General features: G+C 40.6%; 1 protein-coding gene across 1 annotated transcript in view; it reads left to right on the top strand.

Moving 5' to 3' along the window:
• The first annotated feature begins 3244 nt into the window (after positions 1-3244).
• Positions 3245-25838, top strand: part of FRMPD1 (FERM and PDZ domain containing 1) — a 52916-nt gene continuing 30322 nt past the window's right edge. Inside the window, exons 1-4 of the mRNA XM_003785147.2 lie at positions 3245-3345; positions 16215-16372; positions 17214-17316; positions 21027-21072. Coding sequence (XP_003785195.1) covers positions 3245-3345; positions 16215-16372; positions 17214-17316; positions 21027-21072 — 408 coding nt within the window. The remainder of the gene's footprint in view (positions 3346-16214; positions 16373-17213; positions 17317-21026; positions 21073-25838) is intronic.

The raw sequence follows: 25838 nt of genomic DNA on the forward strand, positions 1-25838 counted from the left end.
CCATTGTAAAATAAAGCTAGACTGTCAGAATTTATTTTTGTAAAAGGCAAAAGATTTATACGATCTGAAGAGAAACCAGAGTCAGAATTTATTTTTGATTGCAACCTATATCTATGCTAGCCTTTTTATCCATTAATTTGTATTTGGCTTCCATTTGCCTAAAAAGTAAGTTCCTGGGTTTTCAAAGTGATCAGTTTGGATGTTCTGTTTTAAACTTCTTTTCTTTTTTAAGAGGCAGAGTCTTACTCTCATGTCCATGTGGAGTACCAGAGTGTGGTAGCATGATCATAGCTCACTGCAGCCTTGAACTCCTAGGCTCAAGGGATCCTCCTGCCTCAGCCTCCTGGGTAGCTGGGACTACAGATGCACACTACCAGGCCTAGCTAATTTTAACATATGTGTAAAGCCAGCATTTTGCAATGTTGTCCAGGCTGGTCTTGAATTCCTGGCCTCGAGCAATCCTCTCCCGTCATCCTCTCAAAGTACTGGGATTGCAGGTGTGAGCCACCACACCAGGCTGTCTTTTCATTTTATATCCTGGTTAATTTTCTTTCCTTATACCCCTGGTATAGAACCCACTATTACTTTGTTAATTGTTACTGGATCCTATTTGCTGACATTTTATGTAGTATATTTACTTTTGTATTTGTAAGGAGATTGTGTTTTTACCTTAGGGTCCTGTTTTATCAGAACTGGTATCAATGTTCTGCTGTCTCCTTAAAAAGAAGTTGGAAACTTTCCTTCTTTCTGATCTAGAGCAGTTGAAATAGTATTAGGGAAAAAAGTTAACTAAGCTGGCTAAAGGCAACATGGTATCCTGAATTGGATCCTGGAACAGAAATATATTAATGGGAAAACCGGTAAAATTTGAAAATACTCTATGGTTTAGTTAATAGAAAAATTGTCCAATATTAATTTCTTAATTTTGACAAGGGTACAATTGTTACATAAGATGTTAACATTAAGGAAAACTGAAGAAGAGCATATGGGAACTCTATATTATTTTTGCAACCTTTTTATACATCTAAAAGTATTCTAAAATAAAAGTTTATTTAAAATAAAAAATATCATTAGGCTGAGCTTCATATAGATGTATAAGAATTCACCTCTGAGCCTGTCAGTGCCTGGCTTTTGGGGGGAAGGAGGGCAGGGAATTAGCTCTTTAACAAATTGTACTTTTCTGTCACGCCTGTAATCCTAGCACTCTGGGAGGCTGAGGCAGGTGGATTGCCTGAGCTCACGAGTTCGAGACCAGACTGAGCCAGAGCGAGACCCCGTATCTAAAAATAGCCGGGTGTTGTAGTGGGCACCTATAGTCCCAGCTACTTGGGAGGCTGAGATAAGAGAATCAGTTGAGCCCAAGAGTTTGAGGTTGCTGTGAGCTGTGACAAGAGGACCCTCTACCGAGGGTGACAAGTGAGACCCTGTCTCAAAAAAAAAAAAAGAACAAATTGTACTTTTCTGGCAATTGTCTCTGCAGATTTTCTATTTCTTTTAAGATTATCTTAGATAATTTCTATTTTCCTTGAAAACTATCCGTGTCATCAGAGTTTTCACATGTATTTGTAAAGTGTTAAGCATGTCAGTCTCTTATAATTTTTTTAAACTTGCTTTGTATCCATGTTTATTTCCCAATGCTGTATGTTATATTGTATGATTATTTATTGGATTATAAAATTAGTGAGTTGAGATTAGTATTTTAAAAAGTTAAACAGACTAGAATAGAAAAATATCAATATACATTGCTTTATGAAACTTTAACCTCAAGCACATGTATGTATTTGCTTAGTAGCTTGACATTATCTATGAAAGCACAAATGCATATAACTTTTGAGCTAGCAATTTGAACTTGGGAACTTATTCAGATGTATAATTACGTACATGCAGAAATGATATATGTACAACTTAACTCATTGCAGTATTGTTTATAGTAGAAAAATTGGCAGTAACCCAAATGTCAGTCAACAGAGGACTACTTTTTAAATTATAATACATTCATACAATGAAATACTCAGTAGCTGTCAAAAAGAATGAAGAAGCACTCTATTTACTGATGTAGAAAAATGTCAAGGACATAGACTTCGTATGCTTAGGAGAAAAAAGCATGGTGCAGAACAGTGTGTATGGTGTACTACCCTTTGTGTTAAGAAGAAGAAGTGCAATCCTTTTATTTATATGAGCTTGTATAGGCATAAAGAAACTCTGGAAGGGTTAATAGAGAACAAGAGCAGTGATTATTGTATGGACGTGAGAACTACGTGGTTGGGGGCAAGGAAGGATAGAAGAGAGACTTTTCACTGTCTACATATTTTTATTGTGGTAAGAACGTGTAACATGAGATCTTCCCTCTTAACATTTCTTTATGTGCCCAGGATAAGTAACTGTATATCCTTTTGTATAGGTTAGCATTGAATTATACAAGTGAATTGTTACATATTCAAAAATTAAATATAAAATATTAAGCCAAAGAAGCAGCACTCAGAAGATGTGTACAGTGTGATTAAGAATGCTTCCGTGAACATAGCTCCTGATGCTGGCAGACTGAACTGGGTTGTCTAGAGCTGCACAAACAGATCAGGGACAGGGGACAGTGACACACAGGTATAACAGAGACAAGCACACTCGGATTTTTTTTTTATTTTATTTTTTTTTTTGAGACAGAGCCTCAAGCTGTCCCCCTGGGCAGAGTGCCGTGGCATTACAGCTCACAGCAACCTCCATCTCCTGGGCTCAAGCGAGTCTCCTGCCTCCGCCTCCCAAGTAGCTGGGACCACAGGCGCCCGCCAGAACGCCCGGCTATTTTTTGGTTGCAGCCGTCATTGTTGTTTGGCGGGTCCGGGCTGGGGACTCGAACCCGCCACCTTAGGTGTACGTGGCTGGCGCCTTAGCCGGTTGAGCTATAGGCGCCGAGCCCACACTCGGATTTATATGTGTATTTCCTATGTGTTTCTTCACAAAGCTTGAGAAACTGTGTCTATTTTATTCTCTTGTCCATATATATAACTCTTTAAGAAGCCGACCTGTTTACCACAAGATTCTCTTAGGGCCAAGGGTTATGAAAGTTGTTCACTCTGCGGACATCGAGCATCTGGGTATGATGATTTTGGATAGAAGGAAAGCACTAGTCACTTGATCAGCATGTCTTAAAATGGGCAGATACAGGAAACATCAAACTGATTTGCCAAAACCCTCTTTGTAATATTTAAGTTAGCTTGTCATGAATGTTTTTCTTCCTTTTAGGTAAATGGAAGAGCTGGAGCCCAGTTTATTCCAGACACGGAAAGCACACAGAATAGAACAAATGGTGGCGAGATGGCTTCGGCGCTCCCGGGACAGCTCATCAGGGTAAGGCTCCTAGGCTAGTGGAGAATTCTATCTGTAAAGGTTTGGTGTCCCCTTTGGGAGGAGTTTTGCCAGTCCTGGCAGCACCTTGGGATCACTGTCTCCAGCTTGCCTTGTTCTTATACAACATGGTAGAAGAAATGTAAGCAGGTCAGCAATTTTGCTGGAGTGCCTTTTCTGTGTATCCCTACCCCCAACATGCACCTACATACAGACACATTCACCCCAAACTCACACACATATTAACAGAGACAAGCACACTCACAGATTTATATACGCAAAAGCACTCATATATACTCATACAAACATGCATATATACTTTCTAGAACACTCATATGTATACATATAGGTATAATACATATGTTCTCTACATACATTCTCTTGATATCTCTCTCAGACACACACCTACACACACACACATACACCCTCCTTGTCTTAGACTTGACAGGAAAGTCAGGCAATCTGCTGTTTATATTCTTTCCCCGTCTTTGTTTCCAGCAGCTGTTCCTTCCTTACAGTCCCTATTTCATTCTAAACAAAATAAAATGAAATCAAATACAGATCTGTTTTGACTGCTACAAGAGAACTTTAAAATATGTTCTGTTTCAAAGCGTTCATTTTCCATCTCAGATTCCCCATCTGGCCCAGAGATAAATATCACATGTCAGGTGTTTCTGAGACGCACATTCTTCCTAAGGAACTGGAAACAGCTGTTCTACTGCTGAGTAATAAGCTTTGCTCAGGACTACACTGGCCTGTGTCTGAGTTCTCTGAACCTCATACATTGAGGTCAGACAAGGCTGATAGAAAGAGTCCCATTTTATAGGTTAAACCCCCAAGGCTCAAAGAGTGACTTGTTTAGGACCACTACCACCTAGTGCTCAGAAACACATGATGGGTCTCCATTTCCTACAGGATGAAATGCAAATATGGTTTGGTTTGACCTTTCAAGGCTTTCCAAGATTGACCCACAATCTTGTAGAGTTGTCTTACTACTTCTGCTCCATTCACTTTGCACTCCAGCTGAAATGAACTACTCATTGCTCCCCTACGACAAACACCTCCTCTTCCCCTTTCCCCTGGGACCTAAGCTTCTCCCACCCCCCAGTTGAAGGCCTAGCTGACAGTGCTGGGTCTTCCATGAAACATTCCCCATTTCACAGTCAGGATTAATCTCTCTCATGGGTTCCTACAGTATTTGATTCATAGCATTGGCATTGTGCTCTTCCTGGTGTGCTCAACTCACGTGGGCACATTGCTTTTCTTTCTTCTAGACCTGCCTTCTGTGAGTTCAAGGAAAAGTATTGACCTCGTCTCTTTAGCCTAGAAGTGACTGAGCTGCAGAAACAGTGTAGGTGGCCAGGTGGTGCTTGATGAGTGAATGAGAAAATTGCTAAGCACATGGTTTCCCAGAGTGGGCTCTGCAAAACTTGGTCCAGTGTGATGCTGCTCCACTCAAAACAGTTCTGTGGCCAGATGAGTTTGGGAAATGATGCAGCCTGCATCCACTTCTACCCGCCTTGGTGATTTATTATGCCCATTATACACATAACATGAACTAAAGGCTCTGAGAAGCCCTGCAGTCTAACTCGATGTGACCTATGTGTTTGACCTTGGAACCCTCTAACATCCTGCTTCTCTCACAGAATGTAAATGAAAGGTAATAAAGAAAAGCCTATAGCAAGTCTTTTTCCCACATCTTTTTGGAGATGTGTTTCACATATCATAAAAATTTACCCATTGAAAATGTCCAATTCAGTGATTTTTGGTATATATTTGTATTTATACAGAATTGTGTAAATTTTGGAACATTTTCAATAATCTGAAAGGCAACCCTATATCCATTAGCAGTCATTTTCCACTTGTCCCTTCCCCATTCCCAGGTAATCACTATTTTACTTTCTATTCCTATAGATTTGCTTATTCTGTATGTTTCACATAAATGGAGTGATAAGTGGAATCTTTTGTGACTGGCTTTCACTCAGGACAATGTGTTCAAAGTTCATTCATGTTATAACATGGATTAGTATTTCATTTATTTTTATTGCCAAATATTATTCCTTTCTCTTTGTTCATTCATCAGTTGATATAAACATTTGGGCAGATATATAAATCCAAATTTTATTTATACATATTTATTTTATTTATATATGATATATATTTATTTTCAATATCATACATATATATATATATATAATGTGTATAATATAAACCTTGTAGTTGTTTCTACTTTGGGGCTATTGTGAATAATGCTGCTATGAATATTTTTGTAGAAGTTTTTGTTTGAACATATGTTTTCATTTCTCTTGAGTGTATACTTAGAAGTGAAAGAACTGGGTCATATAGTAACTCTATGTTTAGTCTTTCGAGGAACTGTTAGACTGTTTTCTAAAGTGGCTGTGCCATTTTAGATTTCCACCAGCAGCATGTGAGGGTTCCAACGCCTCCACATCTTTGCCAAAAGTTGCTATTATTATCTGTTTTTTTTTTTAATTGTAGCTATCCTAGTGAGTGTAGAGTGGTATCTCATTGTGGTTTTGATCTAGATTTCCCTAATGGCATTAAACATTTTTCCTTGTGTCTAGAGAGTTTTGCTTTTCTAGCACTTGAGAAAGAGAAGGTAAAGGGAGAAAGATTCTTTTCATTGCCCATGGAAGGCATCAATTCTGTGCTTCTAGGATAAATCACATGTAGCTTTGTTTAAATTGCTTCTCATCTCTAATCTTGTATCCTAGGTGCCTTCAGATTACTTGAAGGGCACCAATAACCAAAAAAGCTATGAGGCTGGGCACAGTGGCTCACACCTGTAAATCCTAGTACACTGGGAGGCTGAGGTGGGTAGATCACCTGAGCTTACAAGTTCAAGACCAGCCTGAGTTAGAGTGAGACCCCACCTCTAAAAATAGCTGGGTGTTATGGCGGGCACCTATAATCCCACCTACTCGGGAGGCTGAGGCAAGAGACTCACTTGAGCCCAGAAGACTGAGGTTGCTATGAGCTATGATGCCATAGCACTCTACCAGGGGTGACAAAGTGAGACTCTGTCTCAGAAAAGCAAACAAACAAAAAACTAAGTTTGGGGTAAATAATGACATTTCCCAGGAGTAGAGTAAATGGTACCTCTTCTACCCAGTTGCTTAATGGAGACATCTGGGAGTCATCCCAAATCCTTGAATTCCCTGCGTACACCCCATCAGCAGCTCTTGTCAGTTGGCCATCAAACATGTCTCCTATCTGTCCACCTCCCTATCTCTGGATCACTGGCAGGGTCACTCCCTTACCCTTTCCCTGTTCCAGGTGATTCTCTACCCTGTAGCTACAGTGGCTTTTCAAAATGCGAAATGTTCCCGTCCTACACTAGCCCCCAGCTCTACCCCACCGTCCCACACCCTACACCCCTCAATGGCTCACCTACCACTTTGCCACAGCCTATAAGTCTCCTCGTGATCTGTCTCAGCCCAACACTGCAACTTCATCTTGTTCCTCTTGCTTCTTTGCTCACCATCTCCATTGTTTTGCTTCCTTGCGGTTCCTGGAACTAATCAAGCTCTTTCCTATCTCAGGGGCTTTGTTGTTTAGTTGGCCTAGAAGGTTCTTTTTCTTTCTCTTTTTATGACACCTCCTTATTCTTCAGGTTAAGCTTAAAGGTCACCTCCTGACCACCTAAGGTACACTGGGGTCCATCCTCCTTTTTGTTTGCTCCCTAATATTTATCTCCTGAGAGAAAGATTTAAAGATTGTATAGTATATCTTCCACTTAATAAAATCAAGTTTTTCGGCAAGGTGGCTCATGCCTGTAACCCTAGCACTTAGGAAGGCCGAAGCAGGTGGATTGCTTGAGCTCAGGAGTTCAAGACCATCCTGAGCAAGGGCAAGACCCCATCTCTACTAAAAATAGAAAAACTAGTGGGATGTAGTGGTGCATGCCTACAGGCCCAGCTCCTTGGGAGGCAGGAGATGAGAGCATTGCTTGAGCCCAAGGGTTTGAGGTTGCTGGGAACTAGGATGCCATGGCACTTTACCCAGGGCGACAGAGTGAGATACTGTCTCAAAAAAAAAAAAAATCAATTTTTTCTTTCTTACAGATTTTTATATTATTTCTTTCTTAACCATTTTTATACCATTAAATGGGATTCTTTTCCTTGACATTTTTTTTTCATTGCTTTTAAGCTTAAAAATTATCATCACCCAATTAAGGTTTAAGTCTCGATTATATTTAATCATTTCAAAAATTTCATATTTATTGCAACATCACCAGATAAAAAAGAAAATATTAAATATTTTAAAATATATTAAATAAAAAAATAAATATTAAAACATTTAAAAGAAATTTAAAGCATTTTATGTTTACTTCTTTAATTTGGAGGTTATTTTAGTCAATGCTAGGAACTAAAAATCTAAAATTTTTTCCAAAATACTAAGTAGACACTGCACCACCATTAACTGTGAGTGATCCTCCCTTTCTTGACTCATTTATTGCTCACTGACCCCTCACTTATTGTATGTGAAGTTCCTGTGTTTGTGATCTATTCTTTTCCATTGATCTATTTCTACATAGCTGTATTAAAATTATTAATATTGCTATAGTATTATACATTTAATTATTCAAATAGGCCTTTATTACTCTTCTTTTTAACATTTTTACTCTTAAACACCTATTTCACTACATAAACTTTAGAATAATTTTATTGTATTATTAAAACAATAAAGCCTGGCTTGGCACCTGTAGCTCAGCAGCTAGGGTGCCCAACCACATACACTGGAGCTGGGGTGTTCAAACCCAGCCCAGGCCTGCCAAACAACAAGGACAACTACAACCAAAATATATATATTTGTGGCAGGTGAGCATTGTGGCAGGTGCCTGTAGTCCCAGCTACTTGGGAGGCTAAGGTAAGAGAATCACTTAAGCCCAAGAGTTTGAGGTTACTGTGAGCTGTGACACCACAGCACTCTACTCAGGGTGACATAGTGAGACTCTGTCTCAAAAAAAAAAAAAGGTAATAATAATAAAATAAAATAAATAAAAATAAAACAACAAAACCTGAGGTTTACTGAATTCTCTTATGCTTAATCTGGAAATGTTTAGTTTTATGGAACAAGATCTAAAGAAGCATAAGGAACCTCTTGCACCTTTGTGCCTTCTTCACTATTGCTTAGTTTTGACCTCAGGGCTTGAAAAGATGATTTCTTTCAACTTATTTTGAATCTTAATACTAATGAAAATACAGCTGGAAACCCGTACTTAATGGTTAGAGCGCTGGCCCCTTGCAGTAGGGCTGGTAGGTTCAAACCCAGCCCAGGCCTGCTAAACAAAACAAAAAAATACTAATGAAAATACATGCACACACTGACACAGGACATATACATGCATACATGTACACGCACCCACATGTGCACATCTGATATCTTAGTGTCAGATACTTGCTACTGGTTTTACTTACTTTCCAAATTTACTTGGTTATTACAACTATAAATAGTCTATTTACTGACTATAGGCATGGCTTTATTTGACCTTTCTAATATTGCTAATGGTATAGAAAGACACTTTGAGATACCAATTTTTTTTCGAGACAGACTCTTACTCCATCACCCTGAGTACAGTGAAATGGCATCAGTGTAACCTCAAATTCCTGGGCTCAAGTGATCCTCCTGCTTCAGCCTCCCAAGTAGCTGAGACTACAGGCACCTGCCACCACACCTGGCTAATTTTTCTGTTTTTGGTAGAGATAGGGTCTCTTGCTCAGGGTGGTCTCCAACTCCCGACTTCAGGATATCACCCTGCCTTAGCCTCTTAGAACACTAAGATTACAGGCATGAGCCGCCACATCCAGCCTCAGGTACCAATTTTTTATTGCTTCTTGACCCAGGGATAAAAGTAGAAAGATATGATAAGAACAATTTGGAAGGCTCCCAAACTACATCTGCAGAGTTGCTATTATTTTCTGAATCCCCTTTTAAAAGTCATAATAGAAGAATTTCTCCCCCTCTAAACTGTACGTGCACTACACTCACAGTGTCTGCACTGAATGGCTCCCTAGAAATGTCACAACCACAAGCATAATCTTACGATTGCAACTACATGCTAAATCTTTCTGGCAAAGACTGCTGCCTCTATTTCTGCTTTCTCTGAATAGATTTTAAATTACAAAATCCAGTTTAGACCAGATTTAGCTCTTAAAAATCACTCAAGCTGAACATAATAAAGTGTTTAAATACAGATTCAAAATAGTTTCTCCGCGTCCTGCTAGAACTGGAAGGCGAATTTTTCTTGTTGCAGGATAGAGGTAAAGTATATTTTCCGACATATCAGAAAATAAAAAAAGCAGAGAATATCTGAAGCATAATCAGTATTCATCTGGTATTTTTCCTTTTCAGTGTTGTTAATCAGTTCAGTCTGAACTGATGACCATAAAATGTAGAATTAGTCTACCTGAGACTGTTTTCGTGTTAAATGTAACATGACTTTTTTTCTGGTTCTACCTTCAGGTAGATCCAGTTATCTAATAGGAATTTCATTAGTGTAACTACAGGTCTTAAGTTCTTCTGGTATAAGACCACAGAAATGACCTCAGATTTATGGATTGAAGCCATTGCAAAGGCAGCAGACAGATGTTTTTAGATTAGTGTTTAGTTTGATATTTATAAGATGCTTTAGAGGAGGAAATTTTGTTACAGAGATCATTTCCTTCAGCTTACTGTCAAATATTAAATGTTCTCTATGAGAGGCCACAGTTTGGTCATGTACTTAGGTAATCCCTTTCCAAACAAAAGCTAGAACATGGCCTTTGGGGAAAATGTCAAGTCCAGACTTTGGGCCAAAGCCATTGACACTGTCCAGGGATTAGTCAACACAGTGGGGTGTTATTTGTTCACCATTGTTGAGGAAGGCCCCCTTCCAAATGGAAAGTGTCAGATAGCCATGCTTACCCTTTTGAAAAGCATTAAAATGGAGTCCATTGAAACTCTGTAGTAAGGTTTGTTCTTTCTTTTGTTCTCCAAACAATTATTAAGCCTTATTCTATGAGTGGTACTGAGTTCAGCATATGAGACGAGAAATACGTAGTTCTTGCTGCACAAACTACAGTCTAGAGAGGACAAGAGACTTTGTACCAGTCTGTGGCTGTGTTCAACAGGTAGAGATCACACCTATAATCCTAGCACTCTGAGAGACCAAGGCAGGTGATGCTTGAGCTCAGGAGTTTGAGATCAGCCTGAGCAAGAGCAGGACCCTATCTCTACTAAAAACAGAAAAATTATCTGGGTGTGGTTGCAGGCCCTGTTGTCCTAGCTACATGGGAGACTGAGGTAAGAGGACTGCTTGAGCCTAGGATTTTGAGGTTGCTGTGAGCTATGATGCCACAGCACTCTACCCAGGGTGACAGAGTGAGACTCTGTCTCAAAAAAACAAACAAACAAAAACACAAAACCAAGAGACTGAGTAGGAGCTGGACACATAGAATGCATGGTTGGATACATTGGAGAAAGAGAGAGCATGTTGGAGGAAAGGGAGATATTCTAGGCAGAGAGAAGAGCTTGTCCAAAGGCTAGTGTGTCTGAGGAATTCAAAGGAGACTAGTTTGGCTGGAAGAGCTTGGTCTTTTTTTTTTTTTTTTGAGACAGAGCCTCAAGCTGTCCCCCTGGGTAGAGTGCCGTGACATCACAGCTCACAGCAACCTCCAACTCCTGGGCTCAAGCGAGTCTCCTGCCTCTTCTTCCCAAGTAGCTGGGACCACAGGCGCCCGCCACAATGCCCAGCTATTTTTTGGTTGCAGCCATCGTTGTTTTTTTGGCGGGCCCGGGCTAGATTCGAACCCGCCACCTTAGGTGTATGTGGCTGGCGCCTTAGCCGCTTGAGCCACAGGCACCGAGCCAAAGAGCTTGGTCTTATAGGGTAAAGTGATCAGCAGGGACTATATTAAGCCATATTCAGTATTTTGGATTAGGCCATTCAGGGAGACATATGAATAGGGCTGCATTTATAAAATTAGTCTGGCTGCTAATGATGGAGAATCATTCAGGAGAGAAAAGAATGAAGAGCGGTGGAGACCACTTAGGCGCCTATTGCAGAAATCTGTCAGCAGGACTGGTGATGGGGGTTTGAAAGCGAATGGTGGCTGTGGAGATGGAAAGAAATGGACATTTTAAGAGATCTTTTAGTATTCTGAGAGATATGAGATGAGGGATAAGAGTGGGAGAAAGCCAAGGATGACTCCAGGAGTCTGACTGGAGCAATTGTCATCATCTGCATGATAGCATTTACTGAGCTCTGGGACATGGAGAAGATGAGTCCTGATTAGGACAGTAGTCACAGGGTTGAGCTGAATATCAAGTTAAACAAAGGAAAATGAAAAGCTTTGAACTCGGAAGCTGACATTCAAATTGTTATTGTTAGTGGTTATATATTTTTTTCACCTTTTGAGAATTGTGTTAGAGGTACAACGGTGTTACCAGTACCATGTTGTATATGTACAACAGTTTTTTCATTCATTCACCCAGTTAGCAATGACACTTCCAATGAGCAAAGATCTTCACTTGACAATATGAGAAATACAGAGATACATGAAACATAGTTTCTGCTCCAGGGAATGTGCAGCCTATTAAGGGCAATACTTTATGGATTCAGATAGCTTTAAATAAAGGTTGGAGTCCCCTGGGCCAGAGAGATGGACAGAGCTCCGAGATGAGAGAATGTAAGTCTAGCAAGGAAATCAGAGAAGGAAGATGTGACATTTGGGTTGGACCTTGACTTGGCCTCACACAGCCTGTAGAGGCAGCTGTGCAAGCTGGGGCTCAGAGATAAAACTGGTATAGCAGGTAAGATTAGTGTGGAGTGAAGGCCTGGAAAGCGGAGTGGGTGGGTGGATGCTGGCCAGGGACTTGCCATGAGGGCAAGGCTGAGAAGTTTGGCTTTTGTTCTGTGGGTGGTAGGGAATGGTAGGAAGCAGAATAATCTCAGCTCTCAAGTTGGAAGAGGGTTCTAACTACACCTTATAGGATGCTCTGGACGGGCATTTTCTGAGCTGTTTCCTTACATGTCTGAAGTTACTGGCCTGTGATAGTTTGTGGATCTGGAGTCTTTGGGGGTAATTTTTTGCTGAGTTTGGCTTATCTATTCCCTATTGGGCAGTTTTGAGTTTTTTTCGCTGTCCTAAGGAAAGCCGTGATGAATATTTTTCAGTATTCAAGAGCCAGGGGTTTTTGAGCTCATACTCTGTCTTAAGACTTTCCTAGGCACAGAGGACATAGAGATGAATAGATACCACCCTTGTCTTCTAGGAACTCATAGTCTAATGTAAATAATATCATATTTTTCTTTCCTTTGAGATCATGACTTTGAGGATTAGCAGTGAGAATAGTAATAGAAGATCAAAGAGAATAATCAGATTTTAAATTCTTATTATAATTTCCCCACTTATTTCCTAGAGAGATTGAATGGCCAGTTAATATTATCATCCTTAAATCTTTAGGCTAATACATGTTGGGGCCTTATTATTTTTATTCATATTTGGTACTTTAGTAGACCCACAATAGTACTCTGTAGCCCTTTCATTTGTGCTTCTTGAATTAATAAGGCTGTGCATTTTCTATATTATTTACCAGCTTTATTTCTTCATGTGAAAGTTGTGAATTCATTTGCTTTGAGCATGTGAGATCTGGGTATTTGCTGTGTGTATTTATGTGCATTCTTCATATATTTGTATTGTAAGCTTCTCTCCCAGAATATTTCTTTAAAAAATTGATTTTCTTATTTTTAACTGTTTCCTTGATGTATAACTTACGTACCAAACAATTTACCCATTTAAATTGTACTAGTCGGCTCGGCGCCTGTGGCTCAAGCGGCTAAGGCGCCAGCCACATACACCTAAGGTGGCGGGTTCGAATCCCCAGCCCGGGCCCACCAAACAACAATGATGGCTGTAACCAAAAAATGGCCAGGCGTTGTGGCGGGCGCCTGTAGTCCCAGCTACTTGGGAGGCTGAGGCAGGAGACTCGCTTGAGCCCAGGAGTTGGAGGTTGCTGTGAGCGTGATGCCATGGCACTCTACCCAGGGGGATAGCTTGAGGCTCCATCTCAAAAAATAAAAAATAAAAAAATAAAGTGTACTATTCAATGTTTTTTAGTATATTCACAGAAATGTGCAACCATCACCCCAGAAGATTTTTAGCACCCTCCAAAGAAACCCTATACCTATTAGCAGTCACTCCCAATTTCCTCCTCCCACCCCCAGCCCTAGGCTACTGCTCATCTATTTTCTGTTTGTACAGATTAGTCTGTTCTAGATGTTTCACATAAATGAAATCATACAATAGATGGTTGTTTCTGACTTCTTTCAACATTCATCCATATTATAGCACGTATTGATATTTCATCCCTTTTTGTTGCTGAATATCCTGTTGTGAAATACTGTATTTTGTTTATCCATGCCATTAGCTGATGGACATTTGGGTTGTTTCTACTTTGGGACTGTTAAGGATAATGATACTATAAATATTCATGTGCAAATTTTTGTGTGAACTTATATTTCCATTTCTCTAAGGTATCATACCCTGCAGTATGATTGCTGGATCAATTGTACTTCCGAGTTTAGTCTTCTGAGAAACTGCCAGACATTTAAAGAATTTTCTAGAATTTCTAATCAGTTTTTTTTTCTTTCTTTCTTTTTTTTTTTTTTTTTGAGACAGAGTCTCACTTTGTCACCCTTCATAGAGTGCTTTGGTGTCATAGCTCACAGCAACCTCAAACTCTTGGGCTCAAGTGATTCTCTTGCCTCAGCCTCCCTAGTAGCTGGGATTACAGGCACCTGCCACAACACCTGGCTACTGTTTTTGTTTAGCAGGCCCAGGCCGGGTTCGACCCCACCAGCCCCAGAGCATGTGGCTGAGCACCCAGCCATCTAATCAGTTTCATTGCTGAAGACTACACCATGCGGTTTTAATGATCCCTCTGTCTAATAGGAGCACTTCCTTTTAAACTATGAATTTAATGAAATCTAAGTATTTCTGATAAAAAAAAAAATAGAGTCCAAATGGATATGAGGTACAAGGGTAAAAAATACATTAGATTTCAAAAACTTAGTATGGGCTAGGCATGGTGGCTCATGCCTATAATCCCAATACTCTGAGAGGCCGAGGCAGGTATATTGCTTGAGCTCAGGAGTTTCAGACCAACCTGAACTACTTTTCTATTTTCTAAAAATATAAAAACTAGCCTGGTGTTGTGGCACATGCCTGTAATCCCAACTACTTGGGATACTGAGGCAAGAGGATTGCCTAAACCCAAAAGTTTGAGGTTGCTATGAACTATGATGCTGCAGCGCTCTAGCCTGAGCAACAGAGTGAAACTCTGTCTCAAAACAAAACAAATTTTTAAAAAGTAGTACTTTTCCATTTCTATGCTTATTATTCCTCTTGTCATTTTCCTTCCCTGATAACTGTTATAAACATTTGTCCTACTGCATTAAATAGGGTATCCTAATTCTGTTGCTTTTTAAAAAGAATGCAAAATGTTGACTTTCAACTTTTAGTGTGGAGCATATTATTTATTATGTTTAGAAAGGCCCTTTTTAAAGCCTTAACGTTTCTTTAAAAAAAAGAAATTCAGGAATGGTTATGGGGTTTCATTCTGTGTAAATTTTCATAGATTTGTTTCTTCCCTCTTGTTGTTAGGTCCCTCTGCTGACCCTTGTCAGTATTACCTGCGTGCTTGCCTAGGAGAAATCCTCCCGGCTTCTAAGTTGTGTGGGTAGAGTTTTCTCTTCAGACGGGGCCTAACTCTGTTCTAAGCAAGGGCCTGCGGGCCTCTTCAATGGGTAATGTGCACAAGGCTTTGTACTTGGACTTATCACATGCATTTTGGCTCCATGAAACAGTTTTTCAAATTTCCTGATCCTTGTTGAAATTCGAGATCACTATAAATGACAGAGAGGTAATTTTCAGATAAGTTTCTGCATTAGGCCTAGTCGCTGACGGTGTTTGGTAAACAGATGAGAATAAATGATAGATCTTAACTGCAGAGCCCCCAGGAAGCTGTTCATTTCTATTGTTTACTGAGATAATAAACACCTCATCCCATCCCTATTTGACCTCCTCAGAAAGAACCACTGACTGTTAGAGGCAAAAAAAAAAAATCATTTGCTACAGACAAATGGGAACAACGTGCAACTCTCTTTATGGTTTTGAGAGATAGAAATACAACTTTCAATTTACTGGCTTTTAGATATGGAGAACGTATATATTTTAAAAGATTAATATAGAGGGAGTCCTTGCTATGTGGGATTTATACCACAGTTATAAAGTTTAGAAAGTAAAATTCATCATAAAGAAAGAAGGGGAAAAATCATCAAAGAAACAGTCTACCTTTAAAATTAGCCATCATCAAACATCCAAACCCAATTCATTCCTGTTCACAGTTCATGTTTTTCCTCTCCTGCACCTCTGCTCAAACAGTGGAACACCTGCCTGTCCGTCCTTTCCTCCGCCCGCCTACCCACCCGTCCATTCATTAATTCACTCTGCAGCAGTTACTGAGTATCTTCTGTGTGCCAGGATCTGGGCCATGTAGGTAAACCCTAGATACCTCTCAGGGACAGTTCAGATGGTGCCTCTCCCAGGGGGCAGTTGCTTCCCTGCTTCCCTCTTCCCTGCCCTGCAAAGTTAAATGGCTCTCCTCCTTCTCTGAGTTCCCACAGCACCTCGGGACTTCTCTTTAGAGCATACTGCCAAATTTTACTTGGTGTTTTAAGCAGTGCCGTTTGTGTCTCGTCCCTCTCCAGAGAAGAGTTGCTGTCTGCTCAGCTCCACAGCTTTCTCGGTAATACTGGGACTGACTCAGTTTGTGGCCACCAACTGGAATCCTCCTTTCCTCTCTTCCAGGACTAAAGTTGCTGCAGCTGACGGGCCCCCCAGGATCCCAGCCCAGAACCTCACCCCTGTGAGGCACACAGTGAAGATAGACAAAGATGCCCTCCTCCAGGACTATGGATTTCACATTTCTGAGAGCCTTCCACTCACAGTGGTGGCCGTCACAGCAGGTAGGGACTGACTGGAAATGAGAAAGGAGTGTTGACTTCTGAGGGGAAGATAGCTCTGGTTCTCCTCCCGTCTCTGTCTTATGACACAATGCAGAGAAGGCTACCCTAGGAAGTTAGAAAAGGCACGACCAATTCTGTCCTAATTCTGGCATGGACTTTTCACTTTCCTGCGGTGCTGAGAGGGAGGGAGCCCAAGTAAGTGCATTTGCTGCCCTGAACCCCAGATTCCCACTGGCCCGGCTAGAGCTTTACCTATTACCCATGGCTCCCTGACCAGCCTCAGGGACAGTGAGACTATTTGTAAAATGCAGCCCTGCCCTATGAACCCTGCATGTTCCTAACTGGGGAGAGTTTCTGGTCAGACAGTAATAGAGATATTGATCTGTTTCCACTTGAATCTCTGTGAAATATAGGCTATACCATGGTAGAGAGGGGCAGGCTGGGAAAGTCTACTGTCTGTTTGCATACTGGAGCTATGTATTGATGTTAGATCTAGGATTAGGTAAAATATATTGATTTCGATTTAAACACATACAGACACCAGAGATCTTTAGATGACTGTCATAGATTCAGTGGTCAGCTCTGTTGATTCCTTAAGTCTGCTGGTTTTCTTTCTCAGAACGGCCTCCTAACATCCTTCGAAGTTGATGAGTGAGAAGTTCCTTAACTGTGGTTTATAAACAGAGAGGCTTAGCTATAAAATGAAGATCCACGTGAGCCCCAGCCTGGCTGAAGGTGGGGAAGTGAACCAGTACCCTGGGAACTAGATCAGGCTGCCATTCATCTGCGTCACTGTGACACATGGAGTCTGAGCACCAATTACTTGTTTTCTGTCCAACAGGAGGCTCTGCTTATGGCAAACTTTTTCCCGGTGATCAGATCCTCCAGATGAACAACGAGCCTGTTGAAGACCTTTCCTGTGAAAGAGCAGTTGATATTCTGAGGTAAATGGTCTTCCATCCTCTGAAGGTTGCACAAATTATCGTAGAGCAAAGAAGAGCAGCAGGAGTGGCCTAACTGGTCCCGTGATTCCAGTAAGCCCTTGTCGTCTTTAAAGCAACAACAGTCTCATTTTAAAGTTCCAACTCTATTACGGTGGTTATAATGATATGCTCTTTTTCATCTGCTTACAGAAGAGCTCAGGAGGCACAGAGTGCTATATCTGTTAACCCCTGCTACACCCAAGACAGCATGCTAGGTGTTTTGGGAAATATAAATTTTTAAGAGAGAGAGTCTCAAGCTGTTGTCCTGGATAGAGTGCCATGGCATCACAGCTCACAGCAACCTTAAACTCTTGGGCTTAAGCAATTCTCTTGCCTCAGCCTCCCAAGTAGCTGGGACTACAGGTGGCTGCCACCACATCTGGCTATTTGTTGCTGTTGTTGTTGTTGCCTTTGTTGTTTTAGGGGGCCCAGACTGGGTTGAAACCTGCCAGCCTGGTTGTACATGGCTGGCGCCCTACTCATGAGCTATGGGCGCCACCCTGGGAAATGTAATTATAAGTAATGCCCAGCCCTACCCTCTAAGGATTTATAGACTTGGTATATGCCAAAATGGAATTGATACCAAATCTGTTTGTTCTTCTTTAACCCTTCTGATATCTCTTCCTATATGTTCTTGCAAGTGCAGTCTGGTTGGTTTATACATAGTTTTCCTGGCATTCCTCCTGCCTTTGACCTAGTGTCCTTGTGATTTACAGAAATGCTTTACTTTCTACCTAAATCATAATCTCCTGAGATCAGGGCTTAGGAGTTGCGCAGTAGAACAAGTGAATGTGGTTGGCACTGAGAATTCGTGGCCCTGGTTTAAGATGGAAGAATGTCAGGAGTGAAGAGAACTAACAGACATTTTACAGGCACACACAGGCTTTGGCTTTTAAAGTTTTCACTCAGCACTGTTTTAATGACTAATATAAAAAAAGATGAGAAGTAGAGTTAGGTGAAATCTCACTTGAAGATACACATGTACTATAGTTTGTGACCTCCTGTGAGCAGCTGGCTGGCTTTGGGGGTACTCATTTCTATGGTCCTATCATGTGCAGCACACACTGGGTAACAGGTAACAACTGCAAGGTCAGAGCATAAGAGCACAAAGATGCAGGATGCAGTCTCTGTGCTTAGGAAGAGACTGCTCAATCACACACACTCACTGCTTATAAACACACGTACACGCACACAGGCATACACTCACTCTCTCTCTTACACTTTCAGATTTTCAGAGAATCCACTCAGGGAGGCCAAGGCAGGTGGATTGCCTGAGCTCACAGGTTTGAGACGTGTCTGAGCAAGAGTGAGACCCCATCTCTAAAAATAGCCAGACATGGTAGTGTGTGCCTGTAGTCCCAGCTACTTGGGGGGCTTGGGTTCAAGGATCACATGAGTTTGAGGTTGCTGTTAGCAATGACGCATGGCACTCTACCAGAGGCAACGAAGTGAGACTCTGTCTCAGATAAAAAAAAAGAAAGATTTTCAGAGAATCTATCAAGATGTAGAAAATAGAATTCCTTTAACTCAGTCCAATATTGCTTCAGGAATGCCAGCAAATAAGTTAAACAAGAAAGGCAGCCAGGAAAGGCTTTGATGATTACATTTAAAAATAAAAAAGTACAGTTATGAAAATCAAAGTTTGCTTTCTCAATTATTGGGCTATTTTCTCAAGAATAATAGCTTTCAGCAATTTAGATTTTTGGTGCTACTAATATTTCTACAAAGCTAGATCAAAACTCTGACTAACAGTGGCTAGGCACAGTGGCTCACGCCTGTAATCCTAGCATTCTGGGAGGCCGAGGCAGGCAGATTGCTTGAGTTCACAGGTTGGAGACCAGTCTGAGCCAGAATGGGACCTCATTTCTAAAAATAGCCAGGTGTTGTAGTGGGCGCCTGTAAGTCCTAGCTACTTGCAAGGCTGAGGCACGAGAATCGCTTGAGCCCAAGAGTTTGAAGTTGCTGTGAGCTGTGATGCCATAGCACTCTACCAAGGGTAACAAAGTGAGAGACTCTGTCTCAAAAAACAAAAACAAAAAAAACCATTTCTGACTAATAAAGATACATTTATAATTTAGTCAGTAGACCAGATTTTGGGCATTCATGTAATATTTAACCCTGTCTGTTCACTGAGCACCTCCTCTGGACAAGGAACTATGTGGACAAATGAACTCCAGTCCCCAGACTCTTGCAGGCTGGTGGTGCAGATATGATTCACGCATAGCCCTCTGAGCATGGAGGCAAACACTGCATCAAGAGAAGCAGAGGAAACGGGCTGTGAATGCTGGAGATTCCTCCAGCTTGGGAGGAAGTTGCAATTTGATAAAACAGAGAAGGGCCCAGAAATAGTTCAGCTGTATATTTAATCCTGGGTAGTATTTGGCCCATAAAGATGGAGGTAAAGGGTGACCCAGGCAGAGTGATAAGAAGGAGCAATAGGATAGGGAAGGGGAATAGGAGGTGCTGAGCAGACAGTTTTTCCAGAGAAAGGTTCTGGGACATGAAGCCCAGATGACAGAGGGTCTTAAATGCCAATGCAACCAGTTCCAGGGTTATTGTCTTCTTGGAAGGAAGAGAAAATGAAGGCTTCGGAGCAGGGGCATGTGTCTTGAGGTGTGCTATGCATCTGGGCCCTGTGCTGTATTTTGCATGTATGAATCCCAGGACTGCTTATGTTTTTTAGCTAAGTTCCCAGTGTCTAAAAGTTCCCAGCATGTATTATTCATTGTCACTTGTAAATGGAAAAACACAAAGCAAAAATGACACAAGAAAACCTCTCCAATTCTTCCAAATAATCTGTGAGTCCAAAATGTCCTTTTGAGAGGACTTGCACCTTGGTTTATTGGGGCTTATCTCAGAAAAGGCCTGTTATCATATAAAATGGAAATGAGGCAGTCCCAAGATACTTAGACTCTCAGGTTGTGTTTATCCATTTGGGGAAATAACATACCCGCAGCAACTGGCCTAAATGTTCATATCGCAAGAAGTCAAATGAAATTATTTTGAAACTGCTTCTCTATGTAGCAGTGGCAAAGAGAAAGGAAAATATGAATTGATTTATCTGTCCTGCTCACTAATATAAAGTGGTGGTTTGGCAGTTATCTAGTCGATTCAATCACGTTTGAAATCTAAGAGATGATGCAAGACAAAAATGTCTACTATCTTGATTATATGATTAGGTTCATTACACTGACTTTGTGTGCCCAAACACCATTGACTCTCTGGCTTGTATCTGATAAATGTTAGCCACAGACATTCATTCTATTCAGTGAAATGTTGAGCCTTAGTTTTCTAAAATAGCAACCCAAGTTATCTGTGTTATTGCCATGTATTACCTTAAAATTTTTTAGAAGATAAATCTAGATAGTATCAACTAGATGAGCTCTCCATTATGTGAGACTAAATGAAAGCTAATAGTCTGAATTAATTTAATGGACATTGATGAGAGAAAGATATCTAAGAATTCCTTCAAGGTAGAAGGAGCACTCTGGGCCAGCTCACGTTCCTTTGCCATTGTGGTTTTTCCAACATCCTTCTCAGTTTTGTTGAGCCAGAGAAGCTGGGCAAAGGAGGCTGCTTTATCATAAGGCTTGCCAGTCTTTTTCTCACACATACACACATCATACAGAATGACTAAATGCTTTTGTCTTCCTTCTTCTTTTCTTTTTCAGGGAAGCTGAAGATTCTCTTTCAATCACAGTTGTTCGCTGCATATCGGTAAATCCCTATGTCTTGTGTGTTAGTTTCACCATCCTTCACCCCACACTACCCTGTTTCCCCAGAGAATATCCCTCATAGAGTAAGCAGGAAAGGCAAAAAGGAGAGTCTGCCAGCTGCCAGGAAGGGGATTGTCAGAAGACCCATGTGCAGGTACTAAGGAGGAAACAGATGGGATGCAGGCCTCAGGGATTTGTGGTACAGCCAAGGGGACAGACCTGTGATCTTGTAGAACAGGACGATGAGAAGGGCACAAACTTGGTGTTTCAAGACAGGTTTGAGTGGCATAACTTTGAGCAAATCATGCAATTTCAGTTTTTACTTTTGTAAGTGGTGATGACAATAACTGCTTTGTCTGTCGAGTGGGTTGTTATGAGGACCAAATGAGGTGCTGGATGTGAAGTGTGGTATCAGATCTGAGGCTCTCCACAAGGCAAGGTGAGCTATAAATGATGCACAGGGAAGAAATGGCAATTCTGAACCACCGCAAGCCAAGGAGCCCATTGTGTATTACTTGGAGAAAAATACATAATCAAATTATAAGAGGAAAGACTACCAAGGAGGAAAAGTTGACAGAGGATTCTCATTGTGAGAGACTTTAATGCACAAATTTATCCCCCTTGAAACAGAGGCATAGAGAATTTTAATAATACATTTTAATATCTAATCTAATTGACCGCATATCAGGCTACCGAGAAAACATAATAAATTCCCCAAATGAAAAACTGTAGAGGTCCTTCCTGAGTATAATAAGGTAGAAACTAATAACTATCACAAATTTAATTAAAACCATCTAGTCATTTGGAAATGAAAATGTAATTTCCTAAGTAAAGATAGAGTCAAATAGAAAATCAAAACTACGATCATAGACGGCTTAGAAAATTATTGAAAATTAGACCTGGGGGGGAGGGGGAAAAAAAAAAGAAAATTAGACCTGTACTTAAAACTCACTGTGCAGTTGAAGCTACACATAGAGTGAAAGTCATAGCCTGAAGAGTTTTTCTCACTTAATGAGGAAATAAGGTGAGTAAATATTCAGAGTAAGAAGTTGGAAGAAAAGATTAGCAAAAGAAACATGAAGGAGAATAATATAGAAAATAATAAATATTAAAATCTACACTTGATCTTAGCCAAAAGGGCGAGAAGGCGATTTAAAATCTTAATGATGCCCTGAAAAACATAAAGATTGTAAAGTTGGTCAATCTAAGACCTATTTAAGGGGAAAAAATTGTAACATGGGAAAACTTTAAGGAAAAGAAACATGTGAGCCCTACAGGAAGGATACTAGATTACTGCTGAAGGCTGCGGAACAAATTCTGGGTTCTAAAAGGAGATACATACAGTGTTCCTTGGTGGGAACTAAGTATTATTAATACATCAATTATTCTCATATTTAATGTACACGTATATGCTTAATGCAAATGCAAGCAAACTCTTATGGGAATTTCACTTGGATTTCAATAAAGTATATCAAAGTGAGACTTACTAAGAAAATCTTTTTTGAAAAGGGTAATGAAGATAGCCTTTATGTACAGATTTAAAAACTAGTAAAGCTACAGTAATCAAAGCAATATAGTATTAGTAAAATATCAAACACATGGCTTGGCACCCATAGCTCAGTGGTTAGGGTGCTGGCCACATACACTGGGGCTGGTGGGTTCGAACCCGGCCTGAGTCTGCTAAACAAACAAACCAAAATATCCAGGCATTGTGGCAGGTGCCTGTAGTCTCAGCTACTAGGGATTTAAATATTTAAAAAGCAATAAAAATATATACAATATGGGTGGATGTCTATTTTATCATAAGTTGTGGAAGATTCCTGGGCATATATAATGGAAAGAAACACAGTGGAACAAATGACTATTTGATTATGTGAAAATACAAAATTTCTGTGGTTCAAACACTTTACAACACCAAAAAGCAAAGAAATGAATGGTTTCCTCTCCATATTTGGCAAGTGTTATCTTTTGTTTTTATTCCTTGGAACTAGAGTAGGAAAAAACCACCTGATTAGCACTAAGATGTTTGCCATAAATATGACAGCCGTGTTTTCAGCACAAATAAATGGAGGTTCTTCTATTCTAAATAGAATTTTTCCATAAAATAATGTGATAACAATTTAAATACAGAGAAAGCTAATCAATATAAATGGTCTACAGGTGTTAAGACTTTCTTTCATTTAGTTTATTATTGTCTCAACAGAGAATATCTTAATCTTATTAAGTGGGTTTTTTTCCTACTCTGTTTCCAAGAAATGAGTAAAAGAAAATATGTGTTAAGTAAGAAGAGGGGGAAACAACACATAGGTGCATCCTTTAGGGATAAAAGGTATGGGGAGATGAAAATTGGTATGTGGCCAATAGCAATCCTAAGATTTCTAGGAATAGGGAAGTGTGAACACTGTGCTCTGGAGGTCCTTCAGGAAGAGTTGTTGTTAGCCCAGTTTATGGACATCAGTGCCTCTGAGAAATGCCCTATGTGGGCCTCTCGCCAGAAGCGCCCTGAAGCATTTTTGCAGACATGGCAAAATATCCATATACGTCTTACTTCAGCAGGGAGGCTTGTGGTTGTCATGGCAGGTTCTTGGAATCCTCAGATGACTTCAAATTGATTAGAAATTATAAAGTCCAAAGTTGGAATACTTACTGCTTCTCTAGGTCATAGAATTTTATGGGACAAAGGGCTGGGCACGGTGGTTCATGTCTGTAATCCTAGTATTCTGGGAGGCTGAGGCAGGTGGATTGCCTGAGCTCAGGAGTTTCAGACCAGCCTGAGCAAGAGGGAGACCTCGTCTCTAATAGTAGCTAGGTGTTGTGATGGGCACCTGTAGTCCGAGCTACTTGGGAGGCTGAGGCAAGAGAATTGCTTGAGTCCAGGAGTTTGAGGATGCTGTGAGCTGTGACACCACAGCACTCTATCAAGGGTGACAGCGTGAGATTCTATCTCAAAAAATAAATAAAAATGAAAAGAATTTTATAGGAAAAATTGTTTTAATTTTGTATATCTGTATAGTTTATATTGTCTGGAATATATTAATTATTTGTAATAATATTAATGCTAATATTTAATATCATTTAATTTTCACCAAAAGGAAATCCTACAAAGAAGATGCAGTCACTACCTCCCTTTTAAAGATGAGAATGGTGTGGCCTCACATATCTGTGGTCTGACATGCAGAAATCAGTGAGGCTGGATTCTATTCCAGATAGTTAGATGCCAGATCCGCCATTCCTCAGCATTATGCTGTCCTATCTCCTCAATCCCTGCTGTCTCCACGAATGACACGAGTAACCCAGGGTGTAGGGTATTGCAAAAATATATTTTACACGTTTCCAATTTGTCTCTTTCACTCTCCTTTTAAGCATGAACTCTTCCTTCAGCAAAAATACAAAGAGATTTTATCAGGTCTGACACTCTCTGATGAGTTACTTTAGAAATCAGGGAGCACTTAGAAGTTCTAGAATAATTGGTGGCTCATATCTTTTGAATTGTCTCTTTAAAGTATTAGATATCTCATGTGGACTTAAGGTAGATTACAATGTGTTCTAGGTGCAGGTAGCAGAGCGGTTTTTCAGTTATAAAAGCATAGGGGCCACAGTGGGGCCTGTAGGTTGGGCATTTTCATGACAACACATTTGTCTCAAAACTGCCTATTTCCTGGTTGGGTGATTGCAAATGTAAAAATGCTTCTTCTACCATGTGACTCCCACCAACTAGTCATAGTTCAGAACAAGTCTGCCTTGTGTGAAATAACTCTTCAAAGAATTGACAGTGTAGCCTCCCTTCTCCAAGCTAACCAAATGTTCCATCAGCTGTTCCTCAGAGATGTGTTGTCTGCATTCTCACTTCTCTGATAGTTCTCTGGACAGATTCCAATTTTATGGTGACCCTCCCAAATGGTGGCACCTAGAAAGGAACACATTTCTAACAAGGGCCAACCAGTACCGGGGAAAGGAGGGTGCACTATTGACGTGCACCAAGAATGCTAGTGAAACCCAAGATTGGGTTAATGCTCCAGAAGGCCAGGTCACACTATTACCTTTGGTGAAACTTGTGGCCAACTGAATACAGTAGTTTTTCAAGTGAATAACTTCCAAGCCAGATCTCTAATTCCCGGCTTGTTGCAAGTGATTTTTTTTGGATCCTCAGTACCACACTTCACATTCCTATCAAATCATGTTGCTTTGGCCCACTGTTCTGGCATGCTGAGTTTTATAGGGAGTTGTGGGGCTGAAAGGCTTGTTTGTACAGTTGTCAGCTGTAGTCATTCTCCCTTCCTACCAGAGAACCTTCTCTTCCCAAGTCTCCCCCACTTCCTCCAGGTCCAGGCCAGTTGATTTTCTTTGGCATGATCCAGCTCTGCACCTAACTTCTGCAGGTAGCAGAGCGGTTTTCTAACTTTTGTCTAACTTTTGTCTCTCCCTAGGGTGAGAGACAATAATGGTTTCCTCCTGCAGAATCCTTTTCTCTCTGCATCTCTCCTCTGTTTCTCATACCCTAGAGTCTTGAGAGTGGTGATGGTGTACTTTCTGCTTTGACCACTCATTTTACCCTGTTCTCTTCAGCTCTTGACAGCCCTTTCTCCTTCCTCATATGTTTGTTTTCTAGCTTTTGACCCATTGTTGTCTCTAGTCCTCAAGTTTTCCATGCACCCTTCTTTGAGAATCCCAATTCCTCAATTTCCCCCCCCAGGGCCTCCCCCCAATTGTGGCTGACTCGTATCTGATAATATCTTTTAGTTCTGTGTCATACACAGGTTTGGTTAG

Source organism: Otolemur garnettii, unplaced genomic scaffold (assembly GCF_000181295.1).
Source record: "Otolemur garnettii isolate 467f Iridium unplaced genomic scaffold, OtoGar3 scaffold00014, whole genome shotgun sequence".
Lineage (NCBI taxonomy): Eukaryota > Metazoa > Chordata > Mammalia > Primates > Galagidae > Otolemur > Otolemur garnettii.